Source organism: Gymnogyps californianus, chromosome 1 (assembly GCF_018139145.2).
Source record: "Gymnogyps californianus isolate 813 chromosome 1, ASM1813914v2, whole genome shotgun sequence".
NCBI lineage: Eukaryota > Metazoa > Chordata > Aves > Accipitriformes > Cathartidae > Gymnogyps > Gymnogyps californianus.
Window position 1 is genome coordinate 96,994,731 of NC_059471.1, and position 22,128 is coordinate 97,016,858.

Genomic DNA, 22,128 nt, shown 5'->3' on the forward strand with positions numbered 1-22,128 from the left:
GGGGCGGCGGTGCGGAGAACCGGGCAGGCCGCTGGGGGCGGGCCGGGAGGCCGCTGCGCTCTTGGCGGCGCCGGCGGGGGCGCCCCCTGGAGGCGGGGAGGGGCAGCGCCCGCCCGCCACCCGCACTGGCGCCTGCCAAGCCCTTGGTCCCTTCCCTAACCTCATTTAGTAATAATACTAGTAGTAGTAAAAAAAGTAAAACGCGCACGGAAACCAATCCTTGGGACTTGTTTTGAAGACAAGCCTAGCAGCACCAGGTTCCTTTTGCAAGTGAGGGAGGGTAGCAACAAGGTGCGCACAGCCGGAGCGTGGCAGGGGCAGGAGGAGCACACCAGTACGAGGGCAGTAAGAGGCTACTGAGACTACAGCTGTTCATAAAAATAGGATAAACAGACCAACATACAGGGACAGCTTTATTTATTTATTTCTAGGATCTTGTGAAATCCTGTATTGCTCTTAAAAGAGTAGGATAAAAGAAACATTAAACAGTGCCAAGTTTCATCACTGGTAAATTTCTTCCTCTGATAAAAAGCTTTTTTTTTTTTTTAATCCTCTCCTTTATTAAGGAAACCAAGCTACACATAAGAAAGACAGTCCCGTTGAAATACATATAGACATCTACATATGATTGGATCTCATTAAGCCAAGATGCAAGTTTGCAGACATGGCCTCAACCTGCACTAGAGGAAGGTAGGGAAATGGTGCTGCTTCAAAGCCTAACCCCAGCCCACACGGCCGACTGTCAGACTCGCAAATTATGCCAACAAGCACAAGGATCAAGCCAAACTTTGGACCTACCAGACTTAAACCCCCATACTTAGTTTTCATTAGTCTTCCTATGAATATGGAAGGGCACACTGGAAAATTATATTGGCTTTCATGTGCATCATAAAATTTGTCTTCATTACCTAAAAGCTTATTATAGCTCAAGCAAAATGACTAATGTGAGTAGAACACATCCTTATATACAAGAACTGGTGCTACACTACCCTTCTTGCCTCCTCTCAAGGCTCTTGCACTTTCTAAAACATACTTTTTGTGAAGTTTTCATCTTCAGAAATGTTTTGAACATGAAGAGTAAAATAACCCAAAAATGTGTTTCTGAGATGTTGTTCTGAAAGGCCACGTTTCCTCCATATTCTGTGTTTTGTAATATTGTAAACCCAAGAGAAAAATAGAAATTTAGGGATCAAGTTAGCTGACTTCATAAAACAGCACAACTCCCATTTTACAGAGCACAAAGCTATTGCTGCAACAGTCTCAGAATGTCAGACAGCCTGTCTGCTATGGGTCATATCGTTTGGGAAAAGAACATGGTCTTTAAAAAAGCATGCAAAGATGACATGTATATGAAAAACAGTAAAATGCATTAAGAAGTAACAACTATATGTTAGGTAATACAATCATGTTTTTCATGTTAGCTTAAGCACTTCAGTTTTACAAGGATCCCAAGATAGATTTTTGTCTTCTTCCTGCGCTACTTCTTCCCTACCCACCTATGCCTCTCTTCTACCTAGGGCAGAAAGCCTACTGTCTACCATGGTAGGAGAAGGAGGTAGAGGGGTGAAGAATGACCAGCAATTCCAAATCCCATCAAAACACCACAGAGCATCTTCCGCAAGCATCGCTCCAGCCCAGCTACTCCTTCGCACCTCCAAGGCCCTGAAACATTGGCACAACCGTGAAAATGTCAGGAGGCAAGCGGGCACCAGCAAGTGAAGATGTTTTTAAATGTTTTACCAGAAGAAAAACAAATCACTTTGCTATGTTTTATTTAAGTAGCATCTTTATTTTATATACTGAAATTCTACAAACTGACTGTACGTGTCTGCTATTTTGGACTTTTTTTTTTCTTCAGCAGTTTTTAATATTCATACCTCTCCTCTATTCCAAGAGTGGAAAGTGACCAGAAAACAAATCCAGAACAGCATATGCTGAAAGAAGGGGGGGGGGGGGGGGGGGGGGGGGGGGGGGGGGGAGGGATCAATTCTGGCTCTGTTAATATTTGCAGTATCTTCATTAACAAAGCCTTTTCAACATGTGGCTGGAAAGTATTGCAAGCACGGATATAGTTCTTTGCATTCAGGACCTCGCTGTCGTTATTAGCCAATTCTCAGGCCAATTCACAAAAAACAAGGAAATCAAAAGTTTCAGATTTTAATATGTTAATAAACAACATTTTAAAAAAACAAGACAAGAAATGGCTTTCATCAGAAAAAGAAACATTTGTAACATGTTCTCTTACAGTTTAAGTTACATTATTGAGTTGGTAATTTCCAAACAAATTTTTACTACAGTATCTCAAGATTATTAATTAAACCTCTGCAGAAGTTGTACAGCCCAGGAAATTTTCTCCCACATTCACTGCTATGGGTATATCATTTATCCTCATTATTGAAACTTGATCAGGTTTGGAAGTTATAGAACTAAGAGAACAGTGTTCCAGTAATACGTACGTATTGAAACCAAGTAAAACAACATTTAAAACAAGTTGAGAGCAATATGTAGACCTCCAACTAAGAATGATTTTAAAAAAGGATAGAGTCCAAAGTATGACTGCATTACAAAACTCACAATACTTAATCTATGTACAATGCATTTTTAATAAAGAATACACTTCTTCCAGTCATACTTCTAACTTCACTGACAGAAGAATATTTTTTTTTTTCTTACTTGAAATCAGGAATAATAAAAAAAAGAAATCAATTAACCAAGAAATCAATGCTGTCAAGTTGTTACAGCCAAAGGGTACATCAAATACGCCATGGATGACACTTTGTCTATTCTACATTTCCCCCAAACTCACATGTAACTCCATCCACGCTGTTAAGAGCTAAATTATGCCGCTATGAGGGCCACTCATTCTCAGTGAATACCACTGCATAAAATTACTGTCTTAGGTTTTCTCCCTCTCACGAAGAGTAACTAGGAACTCAAATTGTCTTTATGAACTTCTTGCATAAGACAATCACTGTCGGAATCCAAGTCTTCTTCATCTACTGATGTTTCTTCTGCCAGACGTTTCATGCCCCGCTGTTGTGAAATGGCCAATGCATATTTAATATTGTAGATATTCCATTCACAGCTGAAAAAATAAATAGGAACATGTTAGAAACAAGACTCCATTTTCCTCCTAAAATAAAAACACCTCTAAAAGAAGACCCTCTTAAAAGTTCTAATACCACACTATCATCCCCCAAATTACTCCACACTTTTGTGCAGGGTTTTGAGTTAAACTTTTAAATACATACAGTTTTGAAACATCTTCAAAATGACGTTGGATGCTTTTCTGAAGGAACTGAATCACAGGGAGCAGCTTCACTGACCTTGAATGGAGAAAACATGTAATATGCAGTGCAATTTATATTTACATATAGAAATCTAGAACTTTTCTATACTCTCAAAATTTTAACAAGCATACAGGTTAACTTTTCAACATCAACGTTTTAAGATAATACTAAATAAACAAAAGCTCTTTGCTTTTGACTCTGCCCTCAATGATTATACTCAATACAAGTAATATATCGTCAGAAATATTTCTTTTCTAATGTCAAAACTGCTGCTTGAAGAACTAATTCTGCTTGCTGTAGTGACAACAGTTCCTTCCAGGTACTACAATGCCTTCTGAACAAGGAAGAGTTTGTTTTAAATTGTCCTCTTCTAATTTAACAGCAACAAAAGGAGAAAATTTGTTCCAGTCATGTCAGTAACTAAAATATTAATACCTATGTTGAAGCAAGGAAAGAGTTACACAATGCACTGGTTTTTTAACCTGCAGGACTCCTTTTCAGATTACCTCTCACTCAGCCTACTTTAAATTTGTAAATTTGCCTATTTTTGTTCCCAAAAGTCTATAAACTCTATATTATGGGTGGACCGAATATAATTCACAGACCAGGCCCATGTAGTTGTAAAGAACTATGTAGGAAATCAGAGTTCTAACAAGCTAAGAGTGCATCCTATAATCACAAGCTAAGTCTATAAAAACGCAGTCAGCACCTGCACATTATCCTTCAGTTATATTTAATATGCATAATTGTTTAAAAACACAATTGCCAAAATCCTACTATCACTCTTGCATTTATAGGCTAAGGAAGCTATGCAAAGTTTTACCTGTAATATTCAAAAAATGTTTTTGCAATTTATCCTCACAAATCCTACTATGCATTCCAATTCTATCATGCACACTTGCTAGAATCATAGAATCGTTTAGGTTGGAAAAGACCTTTAAGATCATCGAGTCCAAACTGTAACTTTTATTGTCAGTAAAGAAGTTGTAAAAATTAAGTAGTTTTAATTGTGTATGCATTATCTAGAATGTCAGTAAATGTTAAGTAAAAACCTTCAGCTGACAGGTAAATAAATTTTAAAATGCTTGTCAGCATTTTGACTTTCACAAGATCTCACCTTGTTTTCAGTTTCTGTCCATGCAGCATGAGCAACTTATGAGCCCAAATAAGATAGAACTCTAAGTGACAAGATATCTCAAATGCAGAGGCCACGAACTCCAATACTTTCTCCACATACAGGTCCGGGAGTGATGAGCAGACAACATCAACTGTAGCAAAAGGAAAAAAAGCCCACAGACATCAGAGCTGAATTACTATTTGGAATAACATGAAAGAGACCACAGGAAAGCATAAGGGGAAGAAGAAGAAAGCATTGTCTCGGCAACTATTTGATATTTAATATTGTATTTCAGGGTAGAGTACCACAGTCTGTCAGGAGGCAAGTCTTTCCTCTTTGAGCCTTCTAATCACTACTGTATTTAAAAGCAAGAACTTAACTGCCCCCTCCCCAGGTTCTTCCTCCTAACAGAATACTCTCCCCACCAGCTCTCCTTCAGAACTTTTACTGTCGCCCTCTCCTCCTCTTTCGGTGTAACTAGACTTTATTGAAGTCTTGTTGCTTCTGACTTCATACAAATTTCTGTGTTCAGTGGAACTAGTTACGCGTAATAATCAGAGGCAATAAAGGGTACTTGAAAAGATAGCAAAGTCGCCTGCTCACAGAGGAAGTGTCTGAATGCTGTTAGCAATTGCGCAGCACAAAGCATGATTTATAAGCGTTCAAAATAATCTCACATTAACAATGATGATCTCATTATATATAATCCTCTCTCAAAAATAACCAACTCCTATTTCTCTGCAGCCACTCCAACCGGCCTATGTAACATTCAACTGTGAAAGAAGTTTTCTGCTTTTAAAGAAACAGGCACACATTCATTCTGTTAACAGTGGATTACAACGCCTGAAATTTCCATGCCTCACCTCTGCTCCTGAGGTTTTGGCACCTGCCTACTTACCCAGTCTTGCCTGTGCACATGGAGTTTTGGTTAACTTCAGTAAAAGCAACTAAGTTTTGCCAGACAGAGGCAAACACCATTATGCCAACACAGGTATGCAAAAGATGATTTACCCTGACATTCATAATTATCAGGCTTGCTACCTAGGGAATAAGGTAAGAAAATCCTACAAAGCAGTTGGCTTGCAACACATCTGATTTCAGACCAGAGCACGTTTTGACTAGACAAAAGGAATTTTTATTTGTAACACATGAAACACTGGAAGGAAATAAATACCTTTCACTGGAGTAACAACAGTGAGGTAAAGCTAAGAAAACATACTTTAAAGTTACTATGACAGAACTGTTAATGAGATTATGAAGTTAAGAATACACTACTGAAAGTTTATTTTTAAGGTCATGTCTACCATATATAGCTAATGAATGTGCACATTAGTTATCAAAATGATGAAAAGGGTGTTAAAGAATGACGACTTCAGTAAATATTCTCCAAAGCTAGGCGACATCTTACCTATTCCTTTTGTTTCTGATGTCACAATTGTGAAAGCATCTGTCTCTTGTTAGAAAGCTTGGAATTTAACTAATAATTTGTTTGGTTTGTGTGAACACAGCCTTCTATAAGGACCATATTTACATTTGTTTAGAGGGATGAATTTAACAAACACTATAACTAAAGGAACAAAAATCATCAGAAATTCTAAGGGCTGACAGTTGCAGAGTCACTCCAAATTTTGGCAGTCCAAAGCAAGACTAATTCAGAGCAGCTGGCACAGAGCTTTATCCAGTAGAGTGCTTAACACTTCCAAGGATGGAGACTCCACTACCTCCCTTGTCAACCTGCCACAGTATTTGACTACCCCCAACATAATACTATTAATATCTAGTTGGAATTTCCCATGTTGCAAGAGGTCTGTTGCCTCTTGTTTTATCATTGTGCAACTCCAAGTCTGGTTCTGCCTTCTTTCTAACATCCCGTTAGGCACTCGAAGACAGTAAAAATATTCCCCTTCTCTTCTAAAGACTGAACAAACCCAGCTCTCTCAAGCCTCTCCTCAGCTGTCATGCACTCTGGCCCTCCAACCATTTTCCAAGCTCTCCACTAGATGCTCCAGAGTATCAATGTCTTTCTTGTACTGTCAGGCCCAAAACTAGGCACAGTACTCCTGACGTGGTCTCACAAGTGCTCGAGAGAGAAGACTAATCACTTTCCTCAAACTGCTAACTACATCCTTGATAGTACAGCCCAGTATCTGGTTAACTGTCTTCATCACACAGGCACACTGCTAACTCATGTTAAACTTATTGTGCCTCTCTAACATCAGCTGCTTCCGAGAACTGACATCCAAAAACTTTACCTGCATATCCAGACCTGATCAAATTCCATGTTCAAAAGCCACTAGATAAGCACACAGTAGACTGGTAAAATTAAAACATATGTTAACACTAAAAAGTCTACTTTTTTTACAAAAGACCATCCCTTCCTCTTTAGTCTTAAGCTACAGTAGAAAGTCCTTAAACATCAATGCGATACTCCCTAACTCCCCCCCAAGAGCTAAACTCTGCCCTTTACACCTCAACTTACTTGGATTACGCATCTCTGCTTACAGCTAGCTCAGCCAAATTTCATGGAAAATCCACTCACCTTCATTGCTAGGTACAGCCTCTATGACCTCCTGAATTAATTTCTTTTCATTTAGCTTGAAGGCCATGATGATAGCCATAGTGTATTGCTTCTGATGCAGTGTTTTGCGTATATTGCTGGGTGTGACATCAATATCCAGCTCAAAAGGATCAAAAATTAGCCCAGAGTCCAGTGAATAGATAAGAAGACCCTCTGTGGTGGTGGCTGCCCAGCTTCGTCCTAGAAGAGAAGTAACAATATTTAAGAACAAAGCTGGGATTTCTAGCATGGAAACAGAAGAGTAACGATAAACAGATGACTCTTCATTGTTTACAAGAAGTGGATAAGACGGAAAGCCGTGCATCATTGATGGACCTGTCAGCAATGACAGTGCTTGTGAAAAATACCAGCTGAACATGATGTACACTTAAGTTTCCTAATTATCCACTGCACAGGAAACCAGACTACAAATCTAGCAGCACTGTGTAACATCTGGAGACACCATCTCCAAGGCATTTGTACTTCATTATTACTCCTCCAATGCTCTACTCTTTTGCTTGTTTTATATGGAATAAAAAAATCCTACATTAATTGTCAATACGCACCTGTAGGAGAGAATCGCAGGCAAGTCACTCTTATTTCTGGTTTAAAGTGTCGATAACTCATGTCACCTAAAAGAGAAGTTTAGAAGAGATTTAATGTATTCACCAAAAATTCATGGTCTAGCTATCAAGTCTAACTATGCTGTTATCATTATGCTGAAAAATAATGTGAAACATGCCAAAACCTGGCAGAGTTAAAGACAGGGTAAGTAAGGGACAGTCCACGTCCAAGAGATCCTACAGCTGAAGTGGTGGGACTGAATTTTGCTCTTTGAAAATTAAATCAGGACTGCTGGGTTCCATATCCAGGAGACCACAGTACCTCCCATTGCCTGTTGCTTCTACTATGCAAAAGGACCCACCCATACATCAGCTGAACACTTGTGTAACAGATCCCAGCAGCTACAGAACATTCAGGTAATCCCAACTTTAAAACTGAGCTGAACAATTCAAACCCTTCTTATCTGGTATCAACTCTACATCAAAGGTTTTGATCCACATAAAACTAGTAACAAGACAGCAAAGCCAAAAGCTGTACCTCTTTTTACTCCAGGAAGCGGAATGGCAACACCATCTTCACCTCCAGCCCCTTCATCAATCAGAGCCATGCTGCCAAATTCAGTCATTTTTCTCCGATCTAAATACTCCTAGAAAAACATATAAGTTCCATTCACTACACTGAATCTCCTCTCAAACATCTGTATTAATTGAAAATTCTCCATAACATTCAGGAGTTATGTAGTGATTATTTCCTTGCACTTTCTTCCAAAAGCTTCTGCAAAATCACGGAGAAAAGTGACAATTTCACAACAGCAGGCAACAGTGTCTGACCACAGATGAGAATCAGGCTGCTTCAGTCTTAAGGCCTCAGAACAGCACAACTCAGTTTAGACTGTGGTTTCACATTATTATAACATTGTTCTACTTAAGAGATGCACTATTTCCTCAGATGCAGCCCTACTCTTCCTCCCCTTCAGGTTCCATAAGCGCACTGTGCTAATGTAATGGCGGCGTAGCCAGTCAGCTATGCACATGATGTTTTCGGGACCTCCCTGCCCCCCCATTTTTAAACACCTATCCCCTCTAGGATTCTTTTCCAGCTGGCTCACTTCTGGTATCCTTTTAAGCCACATGTTGAGCTACGCTAGCACAATAGAGGGCAGCAGAGAAATGAAGGCTGCTTCACAAACCACTGCCGTCAACTTGGAACCACAGTCAAATACAGCCTGACATGAACACGGGAACAATCATTCTTCCAGGTAAAGGGATGTTAAAAAGGGTTACTGGAATTTTTTCCTTCTGATGCTTTTCATCATTCACTTTACTTTCAAAGGAATTTAATTTTGCATTTGGCAATATTCACAAACCGAGTTTGTGAAGATCAGTGACTTTTTTCTGTGTCCGCAATAAAATCCTTCATTTCTTTGCTAACACAAGCAACTGACATCCAGGGAAAGTTAATGTAGTACAAAATATCGATAATTTAAATTTTCTCTTCAATTTTAAGTTAGGTGCCAACTGACTTAAATATGCTTAACAGTTCTGCTCATTCAATACAAACACACTGCAATCTGGCAAGGCTTTAGTTAGCTGAGTATCAGGAATTAATTTTGTTTTCTGAGAAATATTTCCTTACCACTCTCCTGCACAAAACCAAGAAAATGAACCTGTGCTTAACAACCGTTCATGAATTCCACTTAATGAGATGTTATACCAAACCCAAAGTCTTGCGGGGGGGGAGGGAATAAAAAAACCTGACTCCTGTGTTCACATACCTCCATTGCATCTAAAGAAAAGTTGCATGAGATTTCAAATTTTTTCATAAGAATCTGTTCCTTGACATTATATATACAGACAAATTTTGACAATCCACCTGCCAGAATAGACTGACCATCTGCCGAGTAGCACAGAGTAGTAAAAGATCTAGTAAAGAAAAACGGAAAGTAGTTAATTTCACTGCCACATACGAGCTAAAAGACATGAGTACAGTGTGAAGACACAGAAAAATAACCATTCCATGGAAAAAGTGGAGATCTTCATTCACACGATATGTATTTAACACACAAAATCATTTACCACAAACAAGTACTTGGTGCTTTACTATGAATCACAAACAACTTAGAACTTCAACAGCTTTTTGAAGTACTTCCATACTTCTGATTCTGAGTCGCAGCTCAGTAAATGAGCTCTCAACTACACCCTAAACAACACTAAGGATGGTCAGAAGAGCTAGAGAAAAACCAATGTCATGGCATGTTTTAAAGAGATGGTTGAGAGCTCATCATCAAAAAAATACGTTTTTTTTTTTCAAAAAGTCATTGTTTCCTTTTTTCATTTTGTTTTGAGTGGGAGCAATATGGAAAAAAAAGAGGGGCTCAAGGGAAAAAGAGAAGAATGAAACACGTGACTTCTATATTACACTTTTTGACAGCACACAAATTCAACTTGCCTTTAAACATACTTCACATGTGTAGTAATGTGTAGTAAAACCCACAGCATATTTACATTTTTTAAAAAATGTAACAGTTTCTATACACTAACAGTTACATATTAGTACCTCCATAACAAGATACCCACTTAAAAACCTATCACATTTAGCAAATTAACAACTTGTCATGAGAAGCTTAATATTATGCTGGCAACCCAAGTTTATAACTGACGAAAAAGAACACGTGCTCAGAATGATGCTGATGAGTGGGTGAACACAGCAAAAGACAAAAAAGATCCATCCAGATGTCAAGATCCAACATCAGAATCAAAATATTTGAACAGCAGATGTACTCTGAAATCTTCACGTAAAAACCAAATGGAAAGAAACAATCCAACAGCAAGCCAGTGTGGCACCCTCTTTTCACTGCATTCTCATTTACTTACTTTCCCTTGGCTGCTTGTTTGGCAGTTATTTTATCAAGCTCCTTCCTTCCCATCTGAAGATCATGCCTTCCCTCAATTGAGCCAGTTTGCACTGCATTTTCATGATCCCAAAATGTTATCTGTCCATTCAAAGCAGCAACTGCAAGCTCCTTGCCATCAGGACGGAAAGCAACAACAAGAACTGCAAATAATTTAATTAACAGTTAAAAATGCAGTCAGATCTTTTTCTAAGAAAATAGCCTATATTTTTCTAGGTTCTTATCGCAACTACCAGAAAAAGCTTAAGAGTAACAAGTATGATTGTACTTTTTCTCTGGACAACATACAAATGTTTAGCTAATTATAAAGCTAGAGCCAGTATTAAATAAAAAAGTTTTCTTGCATTGTTAACTAAGTACTATAGAGAACTATCTCAACTTTTGGTTTTCATTACCAAGAATGAGTGAGTGTGTATCTGACATGTTCTGTTGTTCATTCTTGAAATATTTTTGATAATATTTTTATATTTGATATAAGATGAAATAAAGGTTACCATCTGAGTTCAGTATTAGTGTCTCCTTAGTTCTCCAGCTGTCTAACATATCCCATAACTTGACAGTTTTATCCCAAGAGGCACTAGCTAGAACACACTTCATTGGGTTAAAGGACAAACTGCTGATGGGGCCCTCATGACCCGATAAGACCTAATAAAAGAAGAAGAGATAACATAGAATTAGGTGAAAGAAACTCAAATTCATGTAATCTGCATTCAGTAAACTCTAAATATAGCAATGAAACCATGCCTAACTTGTCCACACGTGCTTGAGGTCACTTTTGGACATGTGGCATGATACATACCAGTGATTCTCAACTTTTTATTTTCAGAAGTTTTAAAAAAATTCACTGAAGTGCTACCTCTGCACAGGCATCTACAACCACTCTTATGCATGCACATAGTCTCTTTAGAGACCAAGACTTAGGAATACGGTGTGCTTTCCCCCCCCCCCATCAGAACAATCAGACCAACTGTGAAAAAGCAAGTCATTGCTCTGAGAATTCAGTATATCTGCAGCTGAAAACATTTAAGAAAAAACACTACTAAAAACTGTGAATAAGAGTAATACAGATTTTTATGGCATGGAGCTCCTAATCCTCTCAAAAGAAATCAAGGAAAGAAAGTAAACTCAAAACTCTGCAGATCCACTCAAGTATATGCTGAGTTACTATACTGATCTGTATTCAATAGCTATGCCAAATTAAATACATGAATTGCTGAGTTCATCTACTTGTACAAGATGTACAATAATGCTTAAGAATTGAAAATAGCAAATGAGTTTGATTTGCTCAGAAGTACTGCGTCCCTCCTTTATTACATCTACTCTGAAGAGAATGCACTTCAAACTAGCAGCAAGACAGTGGGGATTTAACTTAATAGTTTTCTCGCCCTACACAATAAAAACCTTCTATACAAGAAATCATGCCCCTGCTCTGCTCCAGCAAAACTGTCCATGAAATCTGTATTGATCTTAGGACAGCACCTACAATTTCTTCGTTACCTGCAGAAAATATGTAGAAAAGAACACCTCTGAACAACTACTGGAGGAAAGACTCTGATGCCCATGTGGTAGCTCAGCAATACTGGTGTTACTTTATTAGCTAGAAAGAGCTCATTACTTAAAAATTCTGAAAACTATTTCCCACACAAATCCAGGATAGCATCCATGCAATAAATCAAAAATTACTGAGAGTAACATAGTGTAGCTCCAGTTCTTGAATATAACAAAACACTTCATGTTGTATTAAAACATTGTAGATCCTTACATCTAGCAGCCTCCCACTCTGCATTGACCAGATGAATATTTCAAAGGAATCCTGGGAACCAGCTGACACAATCTCGCCACTGGAGTCCACAGCTAAACAAGAGAACTGACTTGGTCGTGGAGATGTAAAGGTACGGAAATTGCGGTATCTGTTGTAAATGTGAAAATAAATTATGAGAACATTTTCGGTAGATTTAAACATATGTTTTACAAACGTATTTAAAAAAGGATTTCATTTTACTTGTAAAGTCTTTTAAGCTATCTACAGAAAAAGTATTCTTTGTATGAAATTACATGCAATGCCTCAGCATGATTCCAAGATTCAGAAAAGGTATTAACAACTCTGCAGAAATAGCAGCCAAAAATACTCAAACAGAAGAGCTTTCTTCTATTACATAGCATATGTCCATTCTTCAGAAAACATGGGCTTGTTTACACACCCAGTTCTGTACACAGTTGTATTATAATGGCTCAACTATTAAAACTATGGCAAATGTTCTGTTAGACAGGTGCCTCCTCCCCATTTGAGTAGCAGAGCCAGACAATGACCTTACTGGATTTCCAGGTTCTCTGAGAAAAGTTCTTCCAGAATTTTCATCACAGAAACTGCATGGAGTGACAGGATTCCTAACTGCTATCTAAATTTGAATCAAAGGCTGAACCAAAAATCAGTAAAGCAGTACTCACATTTGTGCAACTTCAACTTGAAACAAGCAATCAGCAGTTTGCTGTATTTTGGGGGGTGAAAGCTGAAGACTAAATGAGACACAAAAACTTTATGAAGAGTTACCTGTGTAGATCAAAGGCACGCACTGTTCCATCTAGGGAAGCACTCAAAATGACATAACCATTGGAAGTAAAAGTTACAGCAGTTACACCACTGGTATGTTCTGTAAAAGTGACAAAACAAAAGCTGCTTGAAGTGTTCCACACTTTCACCTGCAAGAGACAAGAAAAGCCTTCTTAGAATCTCTATCATCAGTTCAGAAAGAAAGAAAGTGTAAGGCAAACGAGTAAAGAAAAGTTAGTCCTAGAACTCTGCAACAGCATAAAGGACTTTCGATACTATCAGTAAGGAATTCTGTGCAAGTGAGGCAAACAGGCCACAGCTTATCATTAAACCCCTAAAGACACATATACAACATGAAAATCTAAGTCAAGACAGACAAAAAAAACTTTGAAACAAAGTTAATTTTCAAGGAAAGCTATAGCACTTGGTGAGCATCTTGGGCTCCCAAGCTTTGTACTGTCCAAGGATAAGACAAGTGTCAAATTCAAAACCAACCACGAAGCCATTCCAGAAGTTACAATTGAGATGATATTTCAATCTTTTTTTCCAAACAAAAATGTTATGCATTTAGCTATCTGCACTTTGAGACTCGTGGGGTTTGGCCAATTTTGATTCCGAATGGCAGAAACCATAAAGTGGCAGGTCTTTTTCTGATATTCAAAAGTTTTTATAGGAAATAAGATACTATCTTTGTCCCATTTACATGCCAAGAGACTGTGGGATTACTCTACAAAACAGCTTTTTTAAAAAAAAAAAAAAAAAGGTATCTGTACACATAGCCTATCATTTTAACACAAGTCATCCATGAAAAGCTGTTTTTTCTTTCAAATAACAAGCTTCTGCAATCGTTCAGAAAAATCTGTTTGGGAATTGCACTTTTATAAATAATTTGAAATTAATTTCACCTCAAAACCAATTATTAAAAGGGCATGAATTTGGGTGACTGAAGTTCATTCATCCCAAAATATCACGGAACCACCACAAGCATACATAAATTAACATTCGATGAATTAGATCTTTTTGTGTTTATGGTGACCGCATCTATAATAATTAAAAAAATCATCTGCTAAAAAGCATAAGTGATGTAATTGGCAGAGATACAGTAATAATAAATCAAAATATATATGCTCTAGAGAGAAAAATCAAAACATTTAAGAAAAGTGAGGACAAAAAATTATGACTTTATATTAAGAAAAATATGTATCAGTTACAGTAACAGAACTTTCTACATAAAATGGAAATTCAAGCTGCTCACTATATTATTAAGACTTAAGTTCATATTTCAGTAATACTGCATCACTTACTTTCCCATCCTCCCCTCCAGTTACTATGTATTGTCCATCTGGAGAATATGCTAATGAAACCATGCTGTTGAAATGTCCCTGCTGCTTCAGCACGTAGGACTCACTTTGCCATTCCCACACCAGGAGCTGACCCAAACCTGTAAACGCATGAGAAGGATTAACCAGAATTATGAATACAACGATCCTGCAAATGCAAGGCACAAAACACATAATTGCAAGCAACATAAAAAAAACAAAGGTTGATGCAGACAGGTTGCACTACGCATCTATCAATCCTAATAAAAGCCCTTTCCCTTTTTTAAGTTCAACACAACTTTCCTCAACAACCAGGAGCTGTTACTTGGATTAACATTCTCAATATTACAACAGCAATGCTATCAACCAGCTGATAAATGAGCTGGAAAGAAAAGCAGGGCTGCATATAAAGGTATAATCTCAGCTACCATGCAAGCCATTATGGACTGGGTAGGAATGTTGGAACATCCAGGCAGCTTTGTAAAATGGCATGTGCAACAACTGGCAAAGGGAGAGAGACTGGGCCCAGAATGAAAGCATATTATAATCGACAAGGGATATGGGCTTTATTCTAATTCTGCTAGAGTTTTCACATATGAAACATATATTTTTTTCCTTTGTCAACAAAATATTTTCCTGAATCACAAGAATTCTGTGAGGAGAAATTGATTAGGGATACTTGCTTTACTATATCTAGACACTACAGAGATGAGACTATAAATTATTAACAAAACTTTAACATTTGGAGTCAAGACGAGTAAGAGGAATTTGGGCTTGCATGCCCACAAAAATGGGCCCTCATTTTTCCATGAATACAAACCAAAAAAATTTACAAACCTGAACATCCAAAGGCAATCCAGTCACCAGTACAATTGATAGAAACAGAAGCTATCCTTTGGTCTGAAATACTGAAGTAAGAGAATTACCCAATAAACAAACTTGCGTTTTCACGCCCTGCGTGATAAAACTTCAAATCTAGGGTTTATTACCTCTGTTCAAGCAAGTTCTTTGATTACTTTACTGAACTTCTGTATCACTGTAACATCACAAGCCGCATACAAATTCTTTCCTTTATTATACTCAAAAACATCAGACAGACAATATTGCCTTATTCAGAATGAAGATAAGAGTATCTACATCCCAAACAAAGATGTACTTGCCAGCACAGAGTAAAACTCCCCACATTCAGGAAAAAGAAAATATATTTTTTTGTACAGGGAAATTATGCATTCTTTAGCTAGCATCATACAGTGATGGAAAAGAATTATGGTTTTATTTTTCAACTTAGAGACAATTTGCAGATCATTTTACATATGTAGAACTTTTTTTTCAGGTACTGTCTTTATTTTCTACAAAGAAACTGAAAACATAAAGTCCAAAGCATTGAAGAAATCTATAGCCAACAACTGACTACCCTGGAGTTCCTCATTCAGACCTCACTTTTCCATAATAAGCTACGGAATGGAGTTGTACGGTATTTATTACATTAGTCTAACTATGATTCCGCCTTTCCAAAATTACAATACTAAATAGATACTCATGTTTTAAGATTTTTGTGCTCTGATTATTCATCCTTCACTACTAAACATGGTGTGTTCTCAGTCAAACAAACAAGAAACCCCCTCAAAAAACATACCCCACACACAAACCCAAGCCAAACCAAAAAAACAACCACCCCACACCTCACCTCAAGGAGTGGATCAGATTGAAATCTGGAAGCTCATGTAGGTGAAAGATCCCAGAGGCAAAACCAGTGACTAAAAGGTGTGTTTTCTTGTGATAGGCTGCAGATGTCAGGTTATTAAAGTCTCCCTCTTTATTGAAAAAATACCTGGCATCAAAGAAATAAGAAAGAACGAAACTGAATGTGAAAGAAAAGTATGCTGTTACAGCTGCATGTCAATATAGGTCAAATATTTTGATCAAGGTATCCTACAATAAAACTAAAAACCAGTAGTTCCAGAAACTGCTAAATATATGTACTTTACATAGCTAGTGAAAGCTAATTCTCTTCTTTTCCTCAATGTTTACAGCCGCTACAGTAATCTGATTATCAGAAGTGACACTTGATCACATGCAATGAAAGGGACTAAAAGTTAACCTCAGAGGAACTGCACTGTGCATTTCCTTTTGATCATCTAATGCCAATATGGATGGCTCTCATGGTTAGCCTTCTATATGCAAGCCCTCTTACAGAGTAAGGAATTGAAGCAATAGTCATGAATACTACATGCCTAGTGAAGAAGGTTTTCTCAGTTTCTTTGTAGCTATCTCTCTTACTGGAATTAAACAGATAAGCACCATGTGATCGTCAAATAAAAGAGCATCTGAACATTATCCAACAGCTGTATACTCCAAATTCCTTCAGTCTGGAAGTGATGTTCACTAAGGCTAATTCCAGCCTGGGTTGGGGTAGGGTACTTTCTTTATACCTCCCTTTACAGTCAGAGAGACTGAGAACAGAAGCCTGATGTCAGGTGTTCCCAATTGGTCCCTACATCCCATCTCTCCCTCACTCCACTAACAAGAGATTGCCTATAAACATTATCCTTCTTCAAGCAAAGCTAAATGCTGCAACTATCTTAAAACTGGGTTATTCTTTGTAAGTCATGTCTCCTTTGATGTGGACAGATAGGGAGATCCTCCAGGAAGGCATCTCCAAGTAGTTCACAAAAGAGGCTGATGAGCTATCTTTATCAAATGTTGCTGTCACCTCTTGAAGTCAACCAGTCTCTTCTTGCAAGAACTCAAAGCCTCTAGACTTAGAGGATACTGTACTAAAGATCTCATTACACCTTTTGAGTTTCAAACAATAACACGTACGCTGTAAGTCAGTATTTCTTATATTATTAAATATAAGGCACTTATATCCCTCTTTTGTAAGGCACTTGCCATCTCCTAAAGGTTACATAGTTAAGACACTATATTAAGAACCTGCATCTCATGAGTGTGTCTCTAAATGTTGTTCTTCAGAGTGACCTCTTTAAAGTTCATAGATATAATTTTATTGTTTTCTATTACATGAAGCTTACAATTTAAACATGTTGGGTTTTTTGTTCTGACTTGTTATTCTGAAGGTGAAGGGTATTGCCTTTCATATACTCAAGGTAAGACAAACATGTGTTCTACCAAAACTATTTAAAATGGGATCTACAGTAAATTACTAAATCCTAGGCAGAGTTTTACACTGCTTCGAATGAGTGATAAAGGGTGAAAAAAGCCCAATATAGTAAATCCCCATAACAACTCTATCTTTGGAAAACTGAAAATCACTTACTTTGCAACACGTGAATATTTAACCTTCTCTCTAGTCTCTTGTTCATTTGGATTGGCTTTTCCACGAATTTCTTCACCCTCTGGCTCTTCAAAAAACTCTTCATCATTTTTTGCTGCATTCTTTTCCCTAGCTGCATCTTTAGGGGGCATGGGCTTCAAACCATTGAGCTCCGTATCACACTGCCACACACAGAGAGCTGCATCCTGGCTAATTGTGTACAGCTATAATACAAACACACAAACACACAATTATCGTGCAATACCTATGTTCTGTACTTTGCTGTCTTGTTACAAATATAGACTTGCAGAAGGGTTAGCAAGTCTGCACTCCATCATTAGGATAACACATTACTTAGTCCTCTAGAATTTGAGGTGCTTTGATCTGGAAAATTCACTTGTCCTGAGAATTGGTGATTTACTTTACCTGCCCTCAGATAATTTTTTAAAAGACCGAAGGCAATTTCATTACCAGTTAGCATTACAGCTAATTAATTTTTTCATACTTAAAACTGTAACTTTTTTGGGCAGCAATCTTAAACAACTTACTCTCCTTCTAAAGTTTACTTCTTCAAACATTCATGGAATTGTAAACTCCCAATCACAGCAGAGGAGTTGAGAGACATACTACTAATGTATTTTCTAAATTCTGAGATACTATCAAAATAGTCAACGTCCCAATCTACAGATAAGATTCTGCTTCAACTATTTTAATATTAAAATTCAAGAATGTTGTGTGATTATACATACATCTAGACTGTTCTCTTCAAAAAAGCAGGCTACTATTATATCCTTATGCCCTCCAAGTGAGTAGTAGATCAAGTTTGCCCATCGTTCTGCTCCAAACACCCATGTAGACATGTCCTTGCTCCCCACTGCAAAACATCTACAAAAGAAAAGGCAATTTGAATTAGAACACTGGTTTGCAAAACTCTTCACTGGGCGGAGAACATTCTGAGCAGGAAGACACCAGTCACCACTTTAAAAGTAATTTTACACACAACAGAGTTGTAAACTGAGGTTGCCAGCTCTAGCAAAGGTAGATGGGATTAAACACATTCAAAAGGTCAACCGTGCTCACATTCCTACGATATGTTCCTTTTACGGATAACTAGGCATTTTCAAGCAAGAATCCACTATTGATCCCTAATATGTGCATATTTTATACTTTCTAGTCTGCCTAATTGTATTTTTTTAATTCAAGACAGAATAAGAAACAGAAGAGCCAGAAAGAATTTTTAAAGGTAGTACAATACTTTAGAGCAAAGAAAATGGACTGTAACATGCATACAAATATTAACAACGTGAGCAGGTAGACAGTGCTTTAGTTTAACAACTCACTTAGAATCATCAGTCCAGTCAATACAAGTTGTTTCATCATAGGGACCATAGTAAGTTTTGTCCAGAACAAACGCATTAAATTCTCGTTTCCTCCCAGGAGCATGGTACATAAGAGCAACATTGTCTTTTGTAATCACAAATTTCCTGTCATATAGGGGGAAAAAGCATAATTGCACACAAAGCTGTTAAAGCAAACAATTGTTCAGTACAGACTGCAATACAACGAAACAAAACAGTGTTAAAAAGGTTTCTGTGTTACCGAAATGACAAATATGGTTGCTTTCGAATGAAAAACAAAAAATTATTTGCAGATTGATATTATCCCCCAACTTACGCATTGTAAGACAGAAAACCTTCAGTAAAAATAATGAAATAGTTATTCTCTAATTCTTACAAAGGAAGGAAAAGTTCAAAGATTCAAAACAGGATATTCTATTTCAACCTCTCTTCACCTCCATGTATCGGCCACTTTCAGAAACACAAAGCATCCGCACCCCTGTTACACATATCCTTTAATCTGGTCCTGTTGCCAGTATAATTCCCTAACACAGAACTGTGATTCCAACTTTCAAGCAAAGACTCATTCAAGATCACTTTAAGTCAATCCAACTGAGGAATGCTGCCAAAAGGGGAACTTTGCAATTTTTCCTCTCACCCTTCTGATGCTTCTAACATTTATGTCACCACACTCTGGATCCGTGACCATGCAGTTAAAACATAAGGGACATGAAAAGAAGCACTCGATTCAGAGAATTGCCTCTTTCAGTAGCACAGTTGTCTTAGACTAACCCAAGTCAGCAGTGAAACTGCACCACCACGAGTGCCATCATGCAACTCTGCAGCACTGACTGTCCCCGCCATGGGCTCTTTCACCTTACCTATGATACATAAGAACAGTTAAGACTCACAGCAAATCTTCTATGTTTCTAAGAGTCCCACCACAGACAACATCTGTGACAGGCAACTTTCCTGCCAGTATCTGTTTCCAAGGCTTTGCTTTTCCTCTTTTCTTCCCCTCTCAACTTTACAGATAAGTGACCCTGATCAGCTCAAAATCTCCCCTACATTAATCAATAGGTATCATCCCCAGATTGGTCAGAACGTCTTCACAATTACAACTAGTTTATGGGGTAATTTCTGTTGTTTTGTTCTAAAGCATGCACATTTTACTTACTTGCCATCAGGGGAAAAGCTGACGCTGTGAACTGGCTTGTGAAAATAAAAGTGATGTATCACGCATTTCCCGATCAAACTGACAAGCAAGGCAGCTCCCTCTGTAAGGGCAGAAAAAGAAGGATCTTGGAAATAATCAAGTTCCCAAAGAAACCATAACCCTAGCAAGCTCAGTTTCTTCCCTTAAGGGCGGGTGGGAAGTAACTCCCCAGAAACTTTTCAAGACAGCGTGCTTAATATTATTAGGAAGAAAAATACAATCAAAATTACAAGTCACTATCTAAATTGTGTAAATAGGTTCTTTTTAAGTTCTGTAAATAAGATGTCTTCCCCAGAAATTCTAACATAATTTTTAAAGTAGAGCACTTCTAATTTGTGTTAAGGTTGAATACCTAGCAATACAGACTTTCCCCTCTTAAGGCTGCATTTTTATTTCATTCTTTTATAAAACAAATACCTCCTTTTCGAAAGTACCTTCATCAATTAGAATGGCAAGATTTCCATCCGGAGAGAGCCCCACGCACACAATATTAAGCCGTGTAGCCAATGGGAATGTCTCACACTTATTACTGCAAGAAAAAGATAAAACAGTAAATTGGGTACAAGGATGTAGAAATAACAGTCATCTTTGGTATCAATGAAATATGGTTTGATACCTACATTAAAGCCACAGAAACAATTCAGATGTAAAACCCCCACGACTTTCTTTAGCTGTCACAATCCCATAAACACCAACTATGTAAGAGATGGGCTCCTGACCAGAATACCAGCATAACGAGCATCAATCACAACTCTGGCCTACAGGAAAAGGCAAATGACAGTCTAGGCTTTGCCATATACAAGAGACAGTACAAGACAGCAGCACACAAGGAAACCATACAACTAAATCAAAAGCAAACCATTTTCCCCCCTCTTTGTTTCTAACACACACCTTTACGTACTTCTTACGCTATTCTCCCCACAGACCTACGTACAGAAAATCTGCACTGTGCAACACCTCGACAGTTATTCTACCTTTTAACACTAATCAAGAACCTTTTCAGGATATCTTAGAAGGCAAACCATTCTCGAGAACCCCAGCCCATGCCAGCCGCACCCCCACACCGCGCAGCACGGAGCGCGCTCGTCCGTTCCTGTACGACTGCGGGAGCCGGCGGCGCAGGGAGCACCGTTCCCCCCCACGCTATGGACAACGCGGCCTTGGCTGCCGCCGGGCCGCCCTCGGGTCGGGCTCCCCAACCTCCTGTGAGCCTTACTCCCCCCCCAAAAAAACGTGCCGGCAGTACCAGGCCCTTCCCCACTTCCCCCCCCGCGGCCGGCAGGCGGCCCGGGCAGGGGCTGGCGGAGTGCTAGGCCGGCGGGCCTGAGGGGGGCCGAAGGGGGAGGGAGGAGGCAGATGCTGGGGCTCGCTTACTTCTTCAGGTCGAAGACGGAGATCCTGTTCCCGACGGGGCTGATGAGGGCGCTGCCGTCGCGGGTGAAGCTGAGGTTCCCGCGGCGGTACACGGTGCCCAGCAGGCCCGAGAACTGCGAGGGGAGGAGGGGGAAGGAAAAAAGAAACAGAGGAGCGGTTAAGGGAGCAGGGGAGAAGGAGGCAGCGGCCGCCGTCCCACGCGGGCGGCTGCCGCCGGAGACTCACCCGGTACGCGAACTTCATGGCGGCGGCCCCACGTGAGGAGCGCCTGGAGCCGCTGCCGGCACGCGTGGCCACGGAACAACGGCAGCGCAGGGGCGTGCGCGCATGCGCCCGGAGAGGAGGCGATGGCGGCTTCCCGCCGGGGGCGGAGCCGGGCGGGGCAGGGCCGTGCCGTGCCGGGGTGTTGACGGTGGGCGAAGCCGGTGCTGGTGCCGGGGGCGGGAGGAGCGCGCTGCAGCGGCCGGCCCGCCCTCCCTCCCTCCCCTCCGGCGTTACGAGGTAGAGGAGGGGAATCGCTGCCAGCAAGAGGGGCCCCGCGATTACGCCGGTTCGGCGTTATTGGTCTCCTCGTCTCCGCATGCGCGCCTTGGCACAGAGCGTGCTGTCGCCGGGCCT

General features: G+C 39.3%; 1 protein-coding gene across 1 annotated transcript; it reads right to left on the bottom strand.

Moving 5' to 3' along the window:
• Positions 1–1,981: 1,981 nt before the first annotated feature.
• On the bottom strand, positions 1,982–21,753 carry PWP2 (PWP2 small subunit processome component). The gene is made up of 21 exons (XM_050914834.1): positions 21,736–21,753; positions 21,511–21,623; positions 20,571–20,665; positions 20,098–20,197; positions 18,924–19,067; positions 18,333–18,468; positions 17,587–17,807; positions 15,997–16,140; positions 15,147–15,217; positions 14,295–14,431; positions 12,991–13,139; positions 12,202–12,349; positions 10,934–11,084; positions 10,402–10,582; positions 9,303–9,450; positions 8,066–8,174; positions 7,531–7,596; positions 6,947–7,165; positions 4,408–4,558; positions 3,252–3,326; positions 1,982–3,085 (listed from the first exon to the last, which is right to left on the bottom strand). Exons 1-21 carry the CDS (start codon positions 21,751–21,753, stop codon positions 2,926–2,928), a joined length of 2,736 nt encoding a protein of 911 aa, XP_050770791.1. The 3' UTR covers positions 1,982–2,925.
• Between the last annotated feature and the right edge of the window lie 375 nt (positions 21,754–22,128).